Source organism: Phocoena sinus, chromosome 8, assembly GCF_008692025.1.
Source record: "Phocoena sinus isolate mPhoSin1 chromosome 8, mPhoSin1.pri, whole genome shotgun sequence".
Classification (NCBI taxonomy): Eukaryota; Metazoa; Chordata; class Mammalia; order Artiodactyla; family Phocoenidae; genus Phocoena; species Phocoena sinus.
This window is the reverse complement of record NC_045770.1, coordinates 30473593-30490175: the sequence shown is the minus strand read 5'-3', so window position 1 is coordinate 30490175 and position 16583 is coordinate 30473593. Positions and strand designations below refer to the sequence as shown.

Below are 16583 nucleotides of genomic sequence, written 5' to 3'. Positions count from 1 at the left end.
GTTCTAAGAGGGAAGGTTATAGCAGTACAATCCTCCCTCAAGAAACAGGAAACATCTCAAATAAACAACCTAACCTTACACGTAAAGCAATTAGAGAAAGAAGAACAAAAATACCAGAAAGTCAGCAGAAAGAAAGCAAGAAATCATAAAGATCAGATCAGAAAAAAAATGAAAAAGAAGTGAAGGAAACAATAGTGAAGACCAATAAAACTAAAAGCTGGTTCTTTGAAAGATAAATTTGATAAACCAATAGCCAGACTCATCAAGAAAAAAAGGGAGAAGACTCAAATCAATAGAATTAGAAATGAAAACAGAGAAGTAACAACTGACACTGCAGAAATACAAAGGGTCATGAGAGATTACTACAAACAATTATATGCCAATAAAATGGACAACCTGGAAGAAATGGACAAATTTTTAGAAGAGCACAACCTTCTGAGACTGAACCAGGAAGAAATAGAAAATATAAACAGACCAATCACAAGCACTTAAATTGAGACAGTGATTAAAAATCTTCCAACAAACAAAACCCCAGGACCAGATGGCTTCATAGGTGAATCCTATCAAACATTTAGAGAAGAGCTGACACCTATCCTTCTCAAACTCTTCCAAAATATAGCAGAGGGAGGAACACTCCCAAACTCACTCTATGAGGCTACCATCACCCTGATACCAAAACCAGACAAAGATGTCACAAAGAAAGAAAACTGCAGGCCAATATCACTGATGAACATAGATGCAAAAATCGCCAGCAAAATACTAGCAAACAGAATCCAGCAGCCCATTAAAAGGATCATACACCATGATCAAGTGGGGTTTATCCCAGGAATGCAAGGATTCTTCAATACACACATATCAATTAATGTGATACACCAGATTAGCAAACTGAAGAATAAAAACCATATGATCATCTCAATAGATGCAAAAAAGCTTTCAACAAAGTTCAACACTCATTTATGATAAAAACCCTCCAGAAAGTAGGCATAGAGGGAACTTAACCTCAACATAATAAAGCCATATATGACAAACCCATAGCCAACATCATTCTCAATAGTGAAAAACTGAAACTATTTCCACTAAGATCAGGAACAAGAGAAGGTTGTCCACTCTCACTACTACTATTCAGCATAGTTTTGGAAGTTTTAGCCACAGCAATCAGAGAAGAAAAAGAAATAAAAAGAATCCATATCAGAAAAAAAGTAAAATTGTCACTGTTTGCAGATGACATGGTACTATACATAGAGAATCCTAAATATGCTACCAGAAGAGTACTAGAGCTAATCAATGAATCTGGTAACGTAGCAGGATACAAAATTAATGCACAGAATCTCTCGCATCCCTATACACTAAGGAAGAAAAATCTGAAAGAGAAATTAAGGAAACACTCCCATTTACCATTGCAACAAAAACAAGAAAATACCTAGGAATAAATGTACCTAAGGAGACAAAAGACCTGTATGCAGAAAACTATAAGAAACTGATGAAAGAAATTAAAGATGATACAAACAGATGGAGAGATATACCATGTTCGCAGATTGGAAGAATCAACATTGTGAAAATGACTATACTACCCAAAGCAATCTACAGCTTCACTGCAATCCCTATCAAACTACCAATGGCATTTTTCAGAACAAGAACAAAAAATTTCACAATTTGTATGGAAACACAAAAGACCCTGAATAGCCAAAGCTATCTTGAGAAAGAAAAACGGAGCTAGAGGAATCAGGCTCCCTGATTTCAGACTACACTACAAAGCTACAATAATCAAGACAGTATGGTACTGGCACAAAAACAGAAATATAGATTAATGGAGCAGGATACAAAGCCCAGAGATAAACCCACGCACCTATGGTCAACTTATCTTTGATATAGGAGGCAAGAATATACAATGGAGAAAAGACAGCCTCTTCAATAAGTGGTGCTGGGAAAACTGGACAGCTACGTGTAAAAGAATGAAATTAGAACACTCCTTCACACCATACACAAAAATAAACTCGAAATGGATTAAAGACCTAAATTTAAGGCCAGACACTATAAAACTCTTAGAGGAAAACATAGGCAGAACACTCTATGATGTACATCCCAGCAAGATCCTTTGTGACCCACCTCCTAGAGAAATGGAAATAAAAACAAAAATAAACAATGGGACCTAATGAAACTTCAAAGCTTTTGCACAGCAAAGGAAACCATAAACAAGATGAAAAGACTACCCTCAGGATGGGAGAAAATATTTGCAAATGAAGCAACTGACAAAGGATTAATATCCAAAATTTATAAGCAGCTCATGCAGCTCAATATCAAAAAAGAAGCAACCCAGTCCAAAAATGGGCAGAAGATATAAACAGACATTTCTCCAAAGAAGATATACAGATTGCCAACAAACACATGAAAGGATGCTCAACATCACTAATCATCAGGGAAATGAAAATCAAAACTACAATGACTTATCACTTCACACCAGTCAGAATGGCCATCATCAAAATATCTACAAACAATAAATGCTGGAGAGGGTGTGGAGAAAAGGGAACCCTCGTGCACTGTTGATGGGAATGTAAATTGATACAGCCACTATGGAGAACAGCATAGAGGTTCCTTAAAAAACTGAAAATAGAACTACCATATGACCCAGCAATCCCTCTACTGGGCATATACCATGGGAAAACAATAATTCAAAAAGAGTCATGTACCAAAATGTTCATTGCAGTTCTATTTACAATAGCCAGGACATGGAAGCAACCTAAGTGTCCATCGACAGATGAATGGATAAAGAAGATGTGGGACATATATGCAATGGAATATTACTCAGCCATAAAAAGAAATGAAATTGAGTTATTTATTGTGAGAAGTATGCGCCTAGAGTCTATCATACAGAGTGAAGTAAGTCAGAAAGGATAAAATAAATACCATATGCTACCACATATATATGGAATCCAAAAAAAAAAAATGGTTCTGAAAAACCTAGGGCCTGGACAGGAATAAAAATGCAGATGTAGAGAATGGACTTGAGGACATGGGGAGGGGGAAGGGTAAGCTGGGATGAAGTGAGAGAATGGCATGGACATATATACACTACGAAATGTAAAATAGATAGCTAGTAGGAAGCAGCCACATAGCACAGGACGATCAGCTTGGTGCTTAGTGGTCACCTAGAGGGGCGGGATAGGGAGGGTGGTAAGGAGATGCAAGAGGGAGGAGTAATGGGAATATATGTATATGTATAGCTGATTTACTTTGTTATAAAGCAGAAACTAGAACACCAATGTAAAGCAATTATACTCCAATAAAAATGTTAATATAAAAGAAAAAGAAAAGTTGCATTGAATATCTCTTCAGATGCTCTTGGTTCCCTAAGTTTCTTCTCCTGTTAATTGCTAGCTTATTCCCTTCACTTGTATTTCTATTGAATTACTTATCTTTTTCATGTTGAATTGGAGGAATTTCCTGTATGGACCACACATTAATCCTTCTTTAGTTTCATATGTTGCAAATACCTTCTCTATCTTTCAATTTTTCCTTGCCTTTGTTTTTGATGTCCCTCATTTAATATAATTTTTGAATTTTGATGTAGTCAAACTTATCAATTTACCTTTTATAGTTTATGCTTTCTTTGGTGTTGTTTGAGATACTCTTCTCCATCTTAAGGTAACAAAAATATTCTATTGATTTTTTCACTTATTTTTTTATAGTTTTTAACTTTGAGATCTTAAATCCATTCAAAGTTTAATATTGTATGTGGTTTATACCAAAGAGGATAAATTATTCTGTGGTTACAAGCTCTGAATTCTTTAATGTTTCTTAAAGCAATAAAAGTTTACTTCTTGCTCATGCTATGCATCCATCCTGGTTGGACAGAGGGGCTCTTCTCATGGTAGTAACCTTGTTTCCCAGATTTCCGGAGGAGCCATAGTTTTGAATTCTATCAGTTGTTATGTTGGTTGGAAAAAGACGTCTGAAGGGCTCTGTGCAGGCAATTAAATGTTCAAGCCCAGAGGAGCCGCGTGCCACTCCCACTCACAATTCACTCTCCAGCTAGTCATGTGGCCCCACCCACTGCCAGTAAGCCAGGAAGTGTAATACTTCCATGTATCCAGTAGGTGGAGAGCTGGAAATATTGTGTTGACCAAAACGTTTGGGAAACCTGAACGAACATTTTGGTCAACCCAATACATGGTGAAGAGTATTAATCATGAACACCGAACGGGAGAAAGAATCCACCTTTATTTTTTCCATATGGTATACCAATTTTCTCCAAACATTATTTACTATTCATTCTTTACCTTCTAACTTGTGATGCCTCCTCTATCATGCCAAGGATATGTTTCTTGACTCATATTTGGTTCCATTAGCTTCTATCTGTGCTCCTGTATTAGTTTTATAATGGTTTTGTGAGAACGTCAATGTCTGGTGGGACTCTTTCTTTCTTTATGCTTTGTCAAAATTCTTAGCTCTTTGTGTGTATTTATTCCTTCATAAAAACTTCACAATCAGTGTTTTTGTTTTCCAAATAATACTGTTTGGATTGAATTGAAGTTTCATTACATTTATAAATTAATTTTGGGAAAAGATCATCTTTAAAGTATTTCATCTCTTTAGGTCATTCATTCATGAATATGGTATTCAGTTTTTCTTATATATCTCTAATAGCTCTTAAAATTTTAGTTATTAAGGTTAAGGTCTATTTTTGCTAGATTATTTCCTAGGTAGATTGTAGATTTTACTGTAGCCATTAGTGTTTTATTTTCTATATTTTACCGACTTTTTATTGTGAGTATATAGGAATATGATTATGATATGTTAATGTTATATTTGGAAATATTAAAATTTCTGTCTAAAGGGTTTTGATTCTTTTGGGTTTCTCTACGTAAATGACCTAATTATCTGAAAATAATGGTAACTTGGACTCTTCCCTTTTAATCTCTATATCCATTATTATTTTTCTTGTCAATTTTTGGCCAGAGTTCCAGGACTATGTTGAACAAATATCAGTGATAGTAGGCATCCTTCCCTCATTCCCAGTATTAATAAGAAAGTGACTAAAGTTTCCCCACATGTGCCATATGATGATAGTAGAATAAAGAAGTTTTGCTTTCTTATCATTTTTGTGTTCACTGGAGTAGCACTTTTACTCTCCTTCAAGAGCTTTTCTTTTGCATTCACAACTTGGCTAAACTTTTGGCACAAAAGGCCTAGCTTTTGGCCTAACTCAGCTTTTGATATGCCTTCTTCACTAAGCTGAATCATTTCCAGCTTTTTATTTGAAGTGAGAGATGTGCAACTTGAACACTTAGAGGACATTGTAGGGTTATTAACTGGCCTAATTTCAATATTGTTGTGTCTAAGAGAAATAGAGAGGGCAGAGAAGATGGGGAGATGGGGAACAGCTGGTTATTGGAGCAGTCAGAACACACACAACATTTATCAATTAAGCTTGCCATCTTATATGTGTGTGGTTTGTGGTGCTCCAAAACAATTACAATAGTAACATCAGAGATCACAGATCACATAACGCATATAATAATACTTTAAAAGTTTGAAATATTATGAGAATTATGTTACACAATGACACAAAATTAGCAAATGCTGTTGGGAATATGGTGGCAATAGACTTGCTTGATGCAGGGTTATAAGAAACCTTCAATTTGTAAAAAACACAATATCTGCAAAGTGCAATAAAATGAGGTATGCCAGTAGTAGAAGGTCATTCACTTTCCTTTCTATGTAATATTCCTTTTTATGTAATATTCTATTGTATGAATATACCTCTGTTTCCAGACTTGGGCTATCATGAATAAAGCTGCTATGAACATTCTTGAACAAGGTTTTTGTGTATCATGTGCTCATTGAGCTTGGGAAAATATGTAGAAAAGGTCATAAGTTTAGTACATAATTAACTTTGTGAGCAATTTCCATATTGTATGAGGGCTGTAGATGTTTTGGCTTCTCATCAACATTTGGCGTTGTCAGTCTTACTAATATTAATTATTTTAGTGGTTTTATAGTAGTACCTTATAAGAATTTTATTTTCTTGATAACTAATGAAGGTAAGTACATTTTCATGTGTTTGTTGATCATTTATATGTCTTTCTTTGTGAAGAATCCAATTTAATACCTCTGTGCATTTTTAACTGGCCTATTTGTCATTTTATTAACAGTTGGTAGGACCTTTTTACATATTCTGGATGAAGTGGCATATATATGTATTCCAAGTTCATATTTCTCCTGTGATTTCAAGTTTCCACGGGACTGTAGTTTCCCTGGCCTCTTTAGATGAGTTAAAACCTGAATCCTGGCTTGTTCTCTTTGCCAGTTTGGGGACTAGGATGGAATTGAAGCATCTCAGGACACGGTGTTCGGTGATAAAGTCTGCACCAAGTTACTCTCACCTCTCACTCTCATCAATGGATCCTCCCATGAGGGACCACACAGAAATTCTCTTTCAGCTTCTAAGCATTCTGGGGACTGCTGCCATGTTTGTAATTCTCTACTGTCTTGGCTGGGAAGGACAGAAAGAAGAGTCCTTTAGGAGTTGGTCAAGCTGACTATATACTTTGTTATTGACTTCCCAGCTTTGCTGGCGTCCAGCATCAATTTGGCACACATTTATTAAAATGTTTTATTAAGCACCTACTTAGTTCTTGAGTTATATCAGTGAAACAAACAAACATGCTAAAGCCAAATCAAACAAACCATTTTTTGTTAACATAACAATGGCCCTTCCTCTTATGGAACTTCCATTATAGCAGGAAAAACAGGCAATAAACAGTAGATATAATAAGCGATTAAGTTATATAGTATGCTAGAAGGTGATAAGAGATATGGAAAATAAAATTGTAGGGCTGTATAGGACTATTGGGAATATGTGTATGTTTGTGTGGAGGGGTGGTATAGGTTGTAATATTAAAAAGAGTAAACCAGCAAAGGCCTCACTGAGAAGGCTACATTTCAACAGAGTTGAGAAATAAGTGAGGGAGTCATCCATGAAGATACCTGAGGGAAGAGAATTCCAGTGAAAAGGCACCGAGGTATGGATATACCTCACATGTTAAAAAATAGCAAGGAAGTCCATGCAGCTGGAATGGAGTAAACAAGGGGGAGAATATTAGAGAATGAGGCGAAGGTGTGCATGTAACGGGGAAAGGGCATGTAGGACCTTGTAGATCATAGTGGGGACTTGAGCTTTGTCTGTGAATGAAATTGGGTCACTGCCCTGATGTTATCCCCTTGTTACTTGCTTGTCCTGCTGCCTTCCAGGCCTACCATACAGACACGGGACCTATAGCAACATGTGAGAAGAAAGGACACAAGTAGAGTGTGCTTCCCAAAGCCTGTCCCCAGTTGCAGGCATTTGGGCCTCTCCCCTGTAGAATATTTCCTCCCCCATGCTGGTTGGGTCTATCTGCTTACTCACAGTTTTCTCACTGTTTGTGTCTGGTTCTAGTATTTCCTGTACTAGAAGTCCCCTGTACTTCTTGGCTTTGGTTCAGAGGAAGGAGCCACAGTGGGATTGGCAACTTGCTCAAAATTTCTGAGCATGTATTTATTATGTTGGCAAACAGAAAAAAATATTTGAAAATAAACATTGTACAAATAATTTGCTATAAAATTGAGGCACTGTTAATCACAGAGCACCACAGGAAACCTATGGTAAATAATCTGACTGAATGAGCAAAAAAGACAATCTGTGTAGTACTGATATTTTTTCAGCAGCAGTAGTTAACTTCTGCAAATTTACACCTGCAAAATGTAACGTGAAGTGCACTCAGAGTGTCCTGTAAGGAAAACTACCAGGGGAACAAGACCCAACAATAATATTCAGGGATAAGGGCTAATTTTATGAAGATAGCTAGGAGAATAGCTGAGAAATCTAAGCAGTTTACTCATAGTTATGCAGTAAAAGTGAGGGTGCAGAGTTGTGCTGGCATCAATCTCTGACTTTTCTCACTGAGAAATTGGAGATAACTCCCCAAAATGGAACTGAGGGAACACATAAAACTACCTAAGCCAGTTCTCCCTCAAGAACCCCTAACCAAAGCTCAATAAATTCCTTCCTTTATTTGACTTAAGGCTTAATTTGAAGTTAAAATAAGTGAGTAGGATCAATAACTACTCTTCCTTCCCTTATGTTCTGCATATTCCATGAGAAGGGTGAGTGCTTGAAATTCTATACATCCTAAATATTTTCCCACACACTTGCATTGTGAGTATGCCTAACCTAGAGACAAAATATTTGAGAATGTGGTTACTAGGAGAAATGTAATTACTGAAATATCATAGAATATTGGTAAAAAGCTTTTCTCTATGAAAACCTAAAGGTGAACTATGACCTTGACATCCTCAGCCCTCACTTAAAGCTAAATTGTGTCAGTTCATGAAGCAGTACAACATAGTTAACATACAATATGTCCAGACTGAGGTTAAATAAGGTTGTACTTATATGTCTGTGCCTTGTTATTACCTAGAGATTCAAGTAAAATACTGAAATACCTGGTTTCTCAGAAAAACATCTTCTTTGGGCTGAGTAGAAATGTTTTCTCCAACTCCTTTGTGAGAGTCAACCATCAGTTATTTCTGCACTTGAACCTGCTGTTAGTATTCGGGAGGCCAAAATTTGCTTAGTTTTAGGATCAGATTTGTAGTGCCCTTTTCCATGAAAGAAATGGAAAAATCCTGGAAATAAAATGAAAGATAATGATCATGTTAGACAAATAGTGATTTTTCCACATGAACACTTGAAAAAAAATACAAGTTTCCATGAATGCAATTTACTTTCATATCTAAGTAACAGCACATATGCTATGTCAATGGTAACAAAATGGAGAAACTGGATAGCCTTTACCTCTATCTTGGAAAACAACATCAACTTTTTTGTCAATTCCAGGGAAGTCATGAATTATCTCTTTGGGATAACCTGCATCTGTGGACTGCGTGTTTTCATCATACCTGGTTAAAAAAAATTATTGAAATGTGTGATAAATACAATAACAAAAAATAACATTCACAAAGAACTTTTCATGTGCCAGTCACTGTTCTAAGTGCTTTGAGTGTACTGATTCATTTAATCTTCACAACAAATCTGGGAGGTAGATGCTAACTTTATCTCCACTTTGCTGAAATCCAAAGGCTGCTTAAAACAATTGTGGGTGGATGCATCATTGGTATAAATTAATAGGAACTTTTAACTGGAAAGGGTCCTGCTTCAATAGGGTTATGGGAGACTCAGACAGACTAGACCATCCCTAAAGAGGCATCAGCTCTAAAAATCTGATTCAAATTTTATCTCAGCCTCCATCCTTTTAAAAAATCTCCTTTTTGAACTCAATCCTTCAAGTCCCTTGCCCTCCAAGGGCAGGCATGGTGTGATGAAAACAGGCAGGAGACTAAGTGACACTCAGCCTGGCTGCATCCATTCACAGAAGGAGGATGGAGTTTCAGCACAATTTGAGAATAATTTTAAAAGGCAACTCTCCTTCCACTAAGGAGGGATCTGATGCCCTAAGAGCTCCAAGTGTCTGTCTTTACCTCCAATACTCACTGGGAACAAAGAAATACGTCTTTGCAGTTTCCTCCTCATGAATGGCAGCGTCGATGTTCTTTATCCTTCCAGGGAAGCCAAAGGAGCTGTAGATGTCCCTGGGGTATCTGGACAGTATCACACCCACATCAGCAACTCAGTATTTATTGCCTGTCAAACAAAAAAATGGCTATGCAACGATTCGCCTGGGACTCTGGAAGACACCAAGTAAGGTTTTCTCCAGATGTTCACTTTATGAGAAGTGGCTGGGGACACTTCTCTGTTGGCGCAGTGATTAAGACTCCGCCTGCCAATGCAGGGGACACGGGTTCGAGCCCTGATCTGGGAAGGTCCCACATGCTACGGAGCAACTAAGCCCATGTGCCACAACTGCTGAGCCTGCGCTCTAGAGCCCGTGAGCCCCAACTACTGAAGGCTGCATGCCTAGAGCCTGTACTCCGCAACAAGAAAGGCCACCGGAATGAGAAGCCCACGCACCGCAATGTAGAGTAACCTCAGCTGGCTGCAACTAAACAAAGCCCGTGCACAACAACGAAGACCCAATGCAGCCACAAATAAATAAATAAATTTATTTTAAAATAATAAGAAGGGGTTGGAGTGTTTTGTTCCAAAGTGAGGTGCACCTGAGTCAGACATTTCTCTCTAGTGTGACTGGCTCACTTCTCCAGCTGCACAGGGAGTGTGGGTGGTCACGAGTAGTCCTGCAGGGGTGGGAGGACAATGCACAATTCTACATCTGACTGGAAGACACCTCCAAGCTCTTGGCTAGGCTGGGTCCTGGCAAAGGATTCTGCATTTGTTCATTTAGTTACCCCTAGAATATTAATTTATCTTACATCATGAAGGCAGAGTATCTCTGCACAAATACACATTACCATGTCACAAAAAGGCAGTTTGAAACTTCATATATATAAATCCTTATTTTCATGATACACACTTTAAACCGAACTTTTTCAAGATTCTTTACTTATTTAAACTATTTTAAATTATTCATGTTACTTTGGGTCAAATGTCTCTATATTTTGGGCCTATAAAAGCCAAACTCCTGAATATTTTTCAAGAGCTGAATGTTTAGCATAAGGAACACAAAGCCAGTGTTGGTTATTGGAATATGATTGGATATGGCAGAATCCAAGCATTTTGTCCATCAATTCACTGTAGCTCATCTATCCATGTGGACAGTGGGTGGGGGAGTCACTCTATACCTCCATTAAAGTGGTGATGTATATTTATGGACTCTCTCAGAATACCAAAAAACAAGTATTTGTGTTCTATTTCTTGTAAATGTGGCATCGTATCTATATCTACATAGAGAAATCTGTATATAGATCTATAGATATAGATGTGTGTATTGATCCAGCCCAAATTTCCATATATATATGTTCCACTTGTAAATGTGGCCTGAGTTGATATAGATATAGGTATATATAGACATTCATATAGATATGGAAACTTGGCCTGGGTTGGTAGATAGATACAGAAATAGAGGTATTGATACATACATGTAGATATACTGACCCACTGACCCAGGCCAAGCATCCATCTAGATATATGTTCTACTTCTTGTAAATGTGTCCTGAGTTGGTATCACTCTCTCACACTCTTTTCCTCTCTCTCTCTCACTATATATATAGGCCGTTTACCTACATTATATCCTGTCTCACAGAAGTCCTACATGGAAGTGGATGAGAAATTGAGGTCAGGTTGATTTCAGGAGGCTAGAGGTGGTGTTCAAGGCTAGTAAGAGGCAAAGGCTACTCAGAACAAACTCTTCTTTTTTATGATCTTTCAGCTGGGAGTTTTGTTGTGTTCTTTTCACAATCATAGATACTGGAATAAGAGCACAGCAGAGACTTCCACGTGGGCTGAGGGAAGTGTTTCCAAAACTACAGAAACCAAATGCAAGCATCATAGCAAGCCAGCCTCAGGCAATAATAAAGGATTTTACAAGACTGACGCATGGAAAGAACCATCCTTGTCAGTCTCTGTAGCAGACACCATTGATGTCCAAATCCCTGGACCCACCACCAAAGTTACAGGCAGCTTCAGCAATGGTCCCCATAAATCTCTCTCAGCCTTGAGCTTTCCCCTGCCCCAGGAGCAGGCTGGACCAGTGCAGCACCAGCCAAGGTGCTGACTAGTTGACACTTTCAGGAACATTCTGAAACAGAGAGGGAAAATGTTGGTGAAAACACCTCAGGTCCCTTGCCCTTTGGTGGGACTGTTCTGAAGTATGCCCTGTGAGGATTTCAAAGGGTCTGAAGTGGGACTGGGCCCCTGCTGGCCACAGTGGTAACCCACTCATGGGCACACCCCTGTTGTCTCTGCTCCCTTATCTGTCTCAATTCCTTACTCTTTGACTATGCCTCAGGGATCACCTCCAGACCAACTACGTGCTCCCAAATCCTTGTGTCAGTACCTGCTTCAATCTTCCCCCAAATGGCTAAGGACCTTGTGCAAATCTGTGACCATGTCCAGGTTTCAGTTCCCTCAAGGGTAAATGTCAAGGTCACAGGGAATGTTCTGAGGGGTCCCTTTCATTGCCATATTCCAACTGTACCTGAACTCTTCCTGCCAAATGGAACTTTTCCTTCACACAATTGTTTAGAGAGGATTTTCATGACAAACTAAGACCTTGCTATTAAAACAGAAGATGAAGGAAGAAAGGAAAGAAGAAAGGAAGGGAGATAGGGAGGAAGGGTGAATAAAAGGAAGGAGGAAAGAAAAATTTAACATCTTCCAGTATTCATCCATGCATATCTATATTTACCAGTACAGACGAAAATGTATTATAGTAATATCTGTCATTATCTTGCATTTCTTTCTTGTGTAGGTACTGACACACAATAGTAAAAATCATCAAACGTTTTATAGGGTCAGGGAGACTTGCTGACTCCATTCAAATTCCTAGTAATTTTAATCTTTTGGAGGACCAAAATTATGAGAAGGCATAATTTGCTTCTCAATCCTTCAAGGTATCAGTTTGGTGGGAAGAGGAGGCCAGATCCACAGGTGTGAGGGGGAAGTTCAGCCTTTTTGAGTCCATACACTTCAGAAGGAGTCCCAGGATTTCTGTTCCTCTCTGGAGGAAAGCATGATATGTGACTGCCCATATCTGCCTGAGGGGGTGTCCTCATGAACTCAGGGGGATTCTCCTTGCAATGGCATCTTCCCTTCTCTGGGGACAGAGGCCTTTCAGGATACCAGGTTTTGGGATAGTCATCTTTTCCAGGTTGGAAGGGGAGATACATAAATGGTGTCCTTCCTGTCTGGGCTCCAGGTTACATTGCCCTCAGCATATTGTAGAGAACTGATTTAAGTAGTGTTATTCAGAACAACCTATTTTCTTTTTTCTTTTTTACATCATTATTGGAGTATAATTGCTTTACAATGGTGTGTTAGTTTTTGCTTTATAACAAAGTGATTCAGTTATACATATACATATGTTCCCATATCTCCTCCCTTTTGCATCTCCCTCCCTCCCACTCTCCCTATCCCACCCCTCTAGGTGGTCACAAAGCACTGAGCTGATCTCCCTGTGCTATGCGGATGCTTCCCACTAGCTTTCTATTTTACATTTGGTAGTGTATATATGTCTATGCCACTCTCTCGCTTTGTCACAGCTTACCCTTCCCCCTCGCTATATCCTCAAGTCCATTCTCTAGTAGGTCTGTGTCTTTATTCCTGTCTTACCCCTAGGTTCTTCATGACATTTTTTTCCCTTAAACTCCATATATATGTGTTAGCATACGGTATTTGTCTTTCTCTTTCTGACTTACATCACTCTGTATGACAGACTCTAGGTCCATCCACCTCATTACAAATAGATCAATTTCGTTTCTTTTTATGGCTAATATTCCATTGTATATATGTGCCACATCTTCTTTATCCATTCATCTGATGATGGACACTTAGGTTGTTTCCATCTCTGGGCTATTGTAAATAGAGCTGCAATGAACATTTTGGTACATGACTCTTTCTGAATTATGGTTTTCTCAGGGTATATGCCCAGTAGTGGGGTTGCGTGGTCATATGGTAGTTCTATTTGTAGATTTTTAAGGAACCTCCATACTGTTCTCCATAGTGGCTATACCAATTCACATTCCCACCAGCAGTGCAAGAGTGTTCCCTTTCCTCCAAACCATCTCCAGCATTTATTTTTTCTAGATTTATTGATGATGGCCATTCTGACTGGTGTGAGATGATATCTCATTGTAGTTTTGATTTTCATTTCTCTAATGATTAATGATGTTGAGCATTCTTTCATGAGTTTGTTGGCAGTCTGTATATCTTCTTTGGAGAAATGTCTATTTAGGTCTTCTGCCCATTTTTGGATTGGGTTCTTTGTTTTTTTGTTATTGAGTTGCATGAGCTGCTTATAAATTTTGGAGATTAATCCTTTGTCAGTTACTTCATTTGCAAATATTTGCTCCCATTCTGAGGGTTGTCTTTTGGTCTTATTTATGGTTTCCTTGGTGTGCAAAAGCTTTGAAGTTTCATTAGGTCCCAGTTGTTTATTTTTGTTTTTATTTCCATTTATCTAGGGGGTGGGTCAAAAAGGATCTTGCTGTGATTTATGTCATAGAGTGTTCTGCCTATGTTTTCCTCTAAGAGTTTGCTAGTTTCTGACCTTACATTTAAGTCTTTAATCCATTTGGAGCTAATTTTTGTGTATGGTGTTGGGGAGTGATCTAATCTCATAATTTTACATGTACCTGTCCAGTTTTCCCAGCACCATTTATTGAAGAGGCTGTCCTTTCTCCACTGTGTATTCCTGCCTCCTTTATCAAAGATAAGGTGACCATATGTGGGAGGGTTTATCTCTGGGCTTTCTATCCTGTTCCATTGATCTATCTTTCTGTTTCTGTGCCAGTACCATACTGTCTTGATTACTGTAGCTCTGTAGTATAATCTGAAGTCAGGGAGCCTGATTCCTCCAGCTCCGTTTTTCATTCTCAAGATTGCTTTGGCTATTCGGGGTCTTTTGTGTTTCCGTACATATTGTGAAAGTTTTTGTTCTAGTTCTGTGAAAAATGCCAGTGGTAGTTTGATAGGGATTGCATTGAATCTGTAGATTGCTTTGGGTAGTAGAGTCATTTTCACAATGTTGATTCTTCCAATCAACGAACATGGTATATCTCTCCATCTCTTTGTATCATCTTTAATTACTTTCATCAGTGTCTTATAATTTTCTGAAAATAGGTCTTTTGTCTCCTTAGGTAGGTTTATTCCTAGATATTTTATTCTTTTTGTTGCAATGGTAAATGGGAGTGTTTTCTTGATTTCACTTTCAGATTTTTCATCATTAGAGTACAGGAATGCCAGAGATTTCTGTGCATTAATTTTGTATCCTGCTACTTTACCAGATTCATTGATTAGCTCTAGTAGTTTTCTGCTAGCAGCTTTAGGATTCTCTATGTATAGTATCATGTCATCTGCAAACACTGACAGCTTTACTTCATCTTTTCTGATTTGGATTCTTTTATTTCCTTTTCTTCTCTGATTGTTGTGGCTAAAACTTCCAAAACTATGTTGAATAAGAGTGGTGAGAGTGGGCAACCTTGTCTTGTTCCTGATCTTAGTGGAAATGCTTTCACTTTTTCACCATTGAGGATGATGTTGGCTGTAGGTTTGTCATATATGGTCTTTATTATGTTGAGGAAAGTTCTCTCTATGCCTACTTTCTGCAGGGTTTTTATCATAAATGGGTGTTGAATTTTGTCAAAAGCTTTCTCCGCATCTATTGAGATGATCATATGGTTTTTCTCCTTCAATTCATTACTATGTTGTATCACGTTGATTGATTTGCGTACATTGAAGAATCCTTGCATTCCTGGAATAAACCCCACTTGATCATGGTGTATGATCCTTTTAATGTGCTGTTCGATTTTGTTTGCTAGTATTTTGTTGAGGATTTTTGCATCTATGTTCATCAGTGATATTGGCCTGTAGTTTTTTTTCCTTGTGACATCCTTGTCTGGTTTTGGTATCATGGTGATGGTGGCCTTGTAGAATGAGTTTGGGAGTGTTCCTCCCTCTGCTATATTTTGGAAGAGTTTGAGAAGGATAGGTGTTAGCTCTTCTCTAAATGTTTGATAGAATTCGCCTGTGAAGCCATCCGGTCCTGGTCTTTTGTTTGTTGGAAGATTTTTAATCACAGTTTCAATATCAGTGCTTGTGATTGGTCTGTTCATATTTTCTATTTCTTCCTGATTCGGTCTTGGCAGGTTGTGCATTTCTAAGAATTTGTCCATTTTTCCAGGTTGTCCATTTTATTGGCATAGAGTTGCTTGTAGCAATCTCTCATGATCTTTTTTATTTCTTCAGTGTCAGTTGTTACTTCTCCTTTTTCATTTCTAATTCTATTGATTTGAGTCTTCTCACTTTTTTTCTTTGACGAGTCTGGCTAATGGTTTATCGATTTTGTGTATCTTCTCAAAGAATCAGCTTTTAGTTGTATTGATCTTTGCTAACGTTTCCTTCATTCTTTTTCATTTATTTCTGATCTGATTTTTATGATTTCTTTCCTTCTGCTAACTTTGGGGTTTATTTTTTCTTCTTTCTCTAATTGCTTTAGGTGCAAGATTAGGTTGTTTATTCGAGATGTTTCCTGTTTCTTAAGGTAAGATTGTATTGCTATAAACTTCCCTCTTAGAACTACTTTTGCTGCATCCCATAGGTTTTGGGTCATTGTGTCTCCATTGTCATTTGTTTCTAGGTATTTTTTTATTTCCTCTTTGATTTCTTCAGTGATCACTTAGTTTTTAAGTATTGTTTAGCCTCCATGTGTTTGTATTTTTTACAGATCTTTTCCTGTAATGGATATCTAGTCTCAAGCATTGTGGTCGGAAAAGATACTTGATACAATGTCAAGTTTTTAAAATTTACCGAGGCTTGATTTGTGACCCAAGATATGATCTATCCTGGAGAGTGTTCCATGAGCACTTGAGAAAAATTTGTATTCTGTTGTTTTTGGATGGGATGTCCAATAAATATCAATTAAGTCTATCTTGTTTAGTGTACATTTAAGGCTTTTGTTTCCTTATTTATT

At 37.8% G+C, this 16583-nt stretch overlaps 1 protein-coding gene across 1 annotated transcript in view; it reads right to left on the bottom strand.

Moving 5' to 3' along the window:
* The window catches only part of MMP8 (matrix metallopeptidase 8), a 31852-nt gene extending 23256 nt beyond the window's left edge, over nt 1-8596 (bottom strand). Inside the window, exon 1 of the mRNA XM_032640239.1 lies at nt 8485-8596. Within this exon, the coding sequence (XP_032496130.1) occupies nt 8485-8559 (75 nt within the window). The 5' untranslated portion in view covers nt 8560-8596. The remainder of the gene's footprint in view (nt 1-8484) is intronic.
* Nucleotides 8597-16583: the final 7987 nt, after the last annotated feature.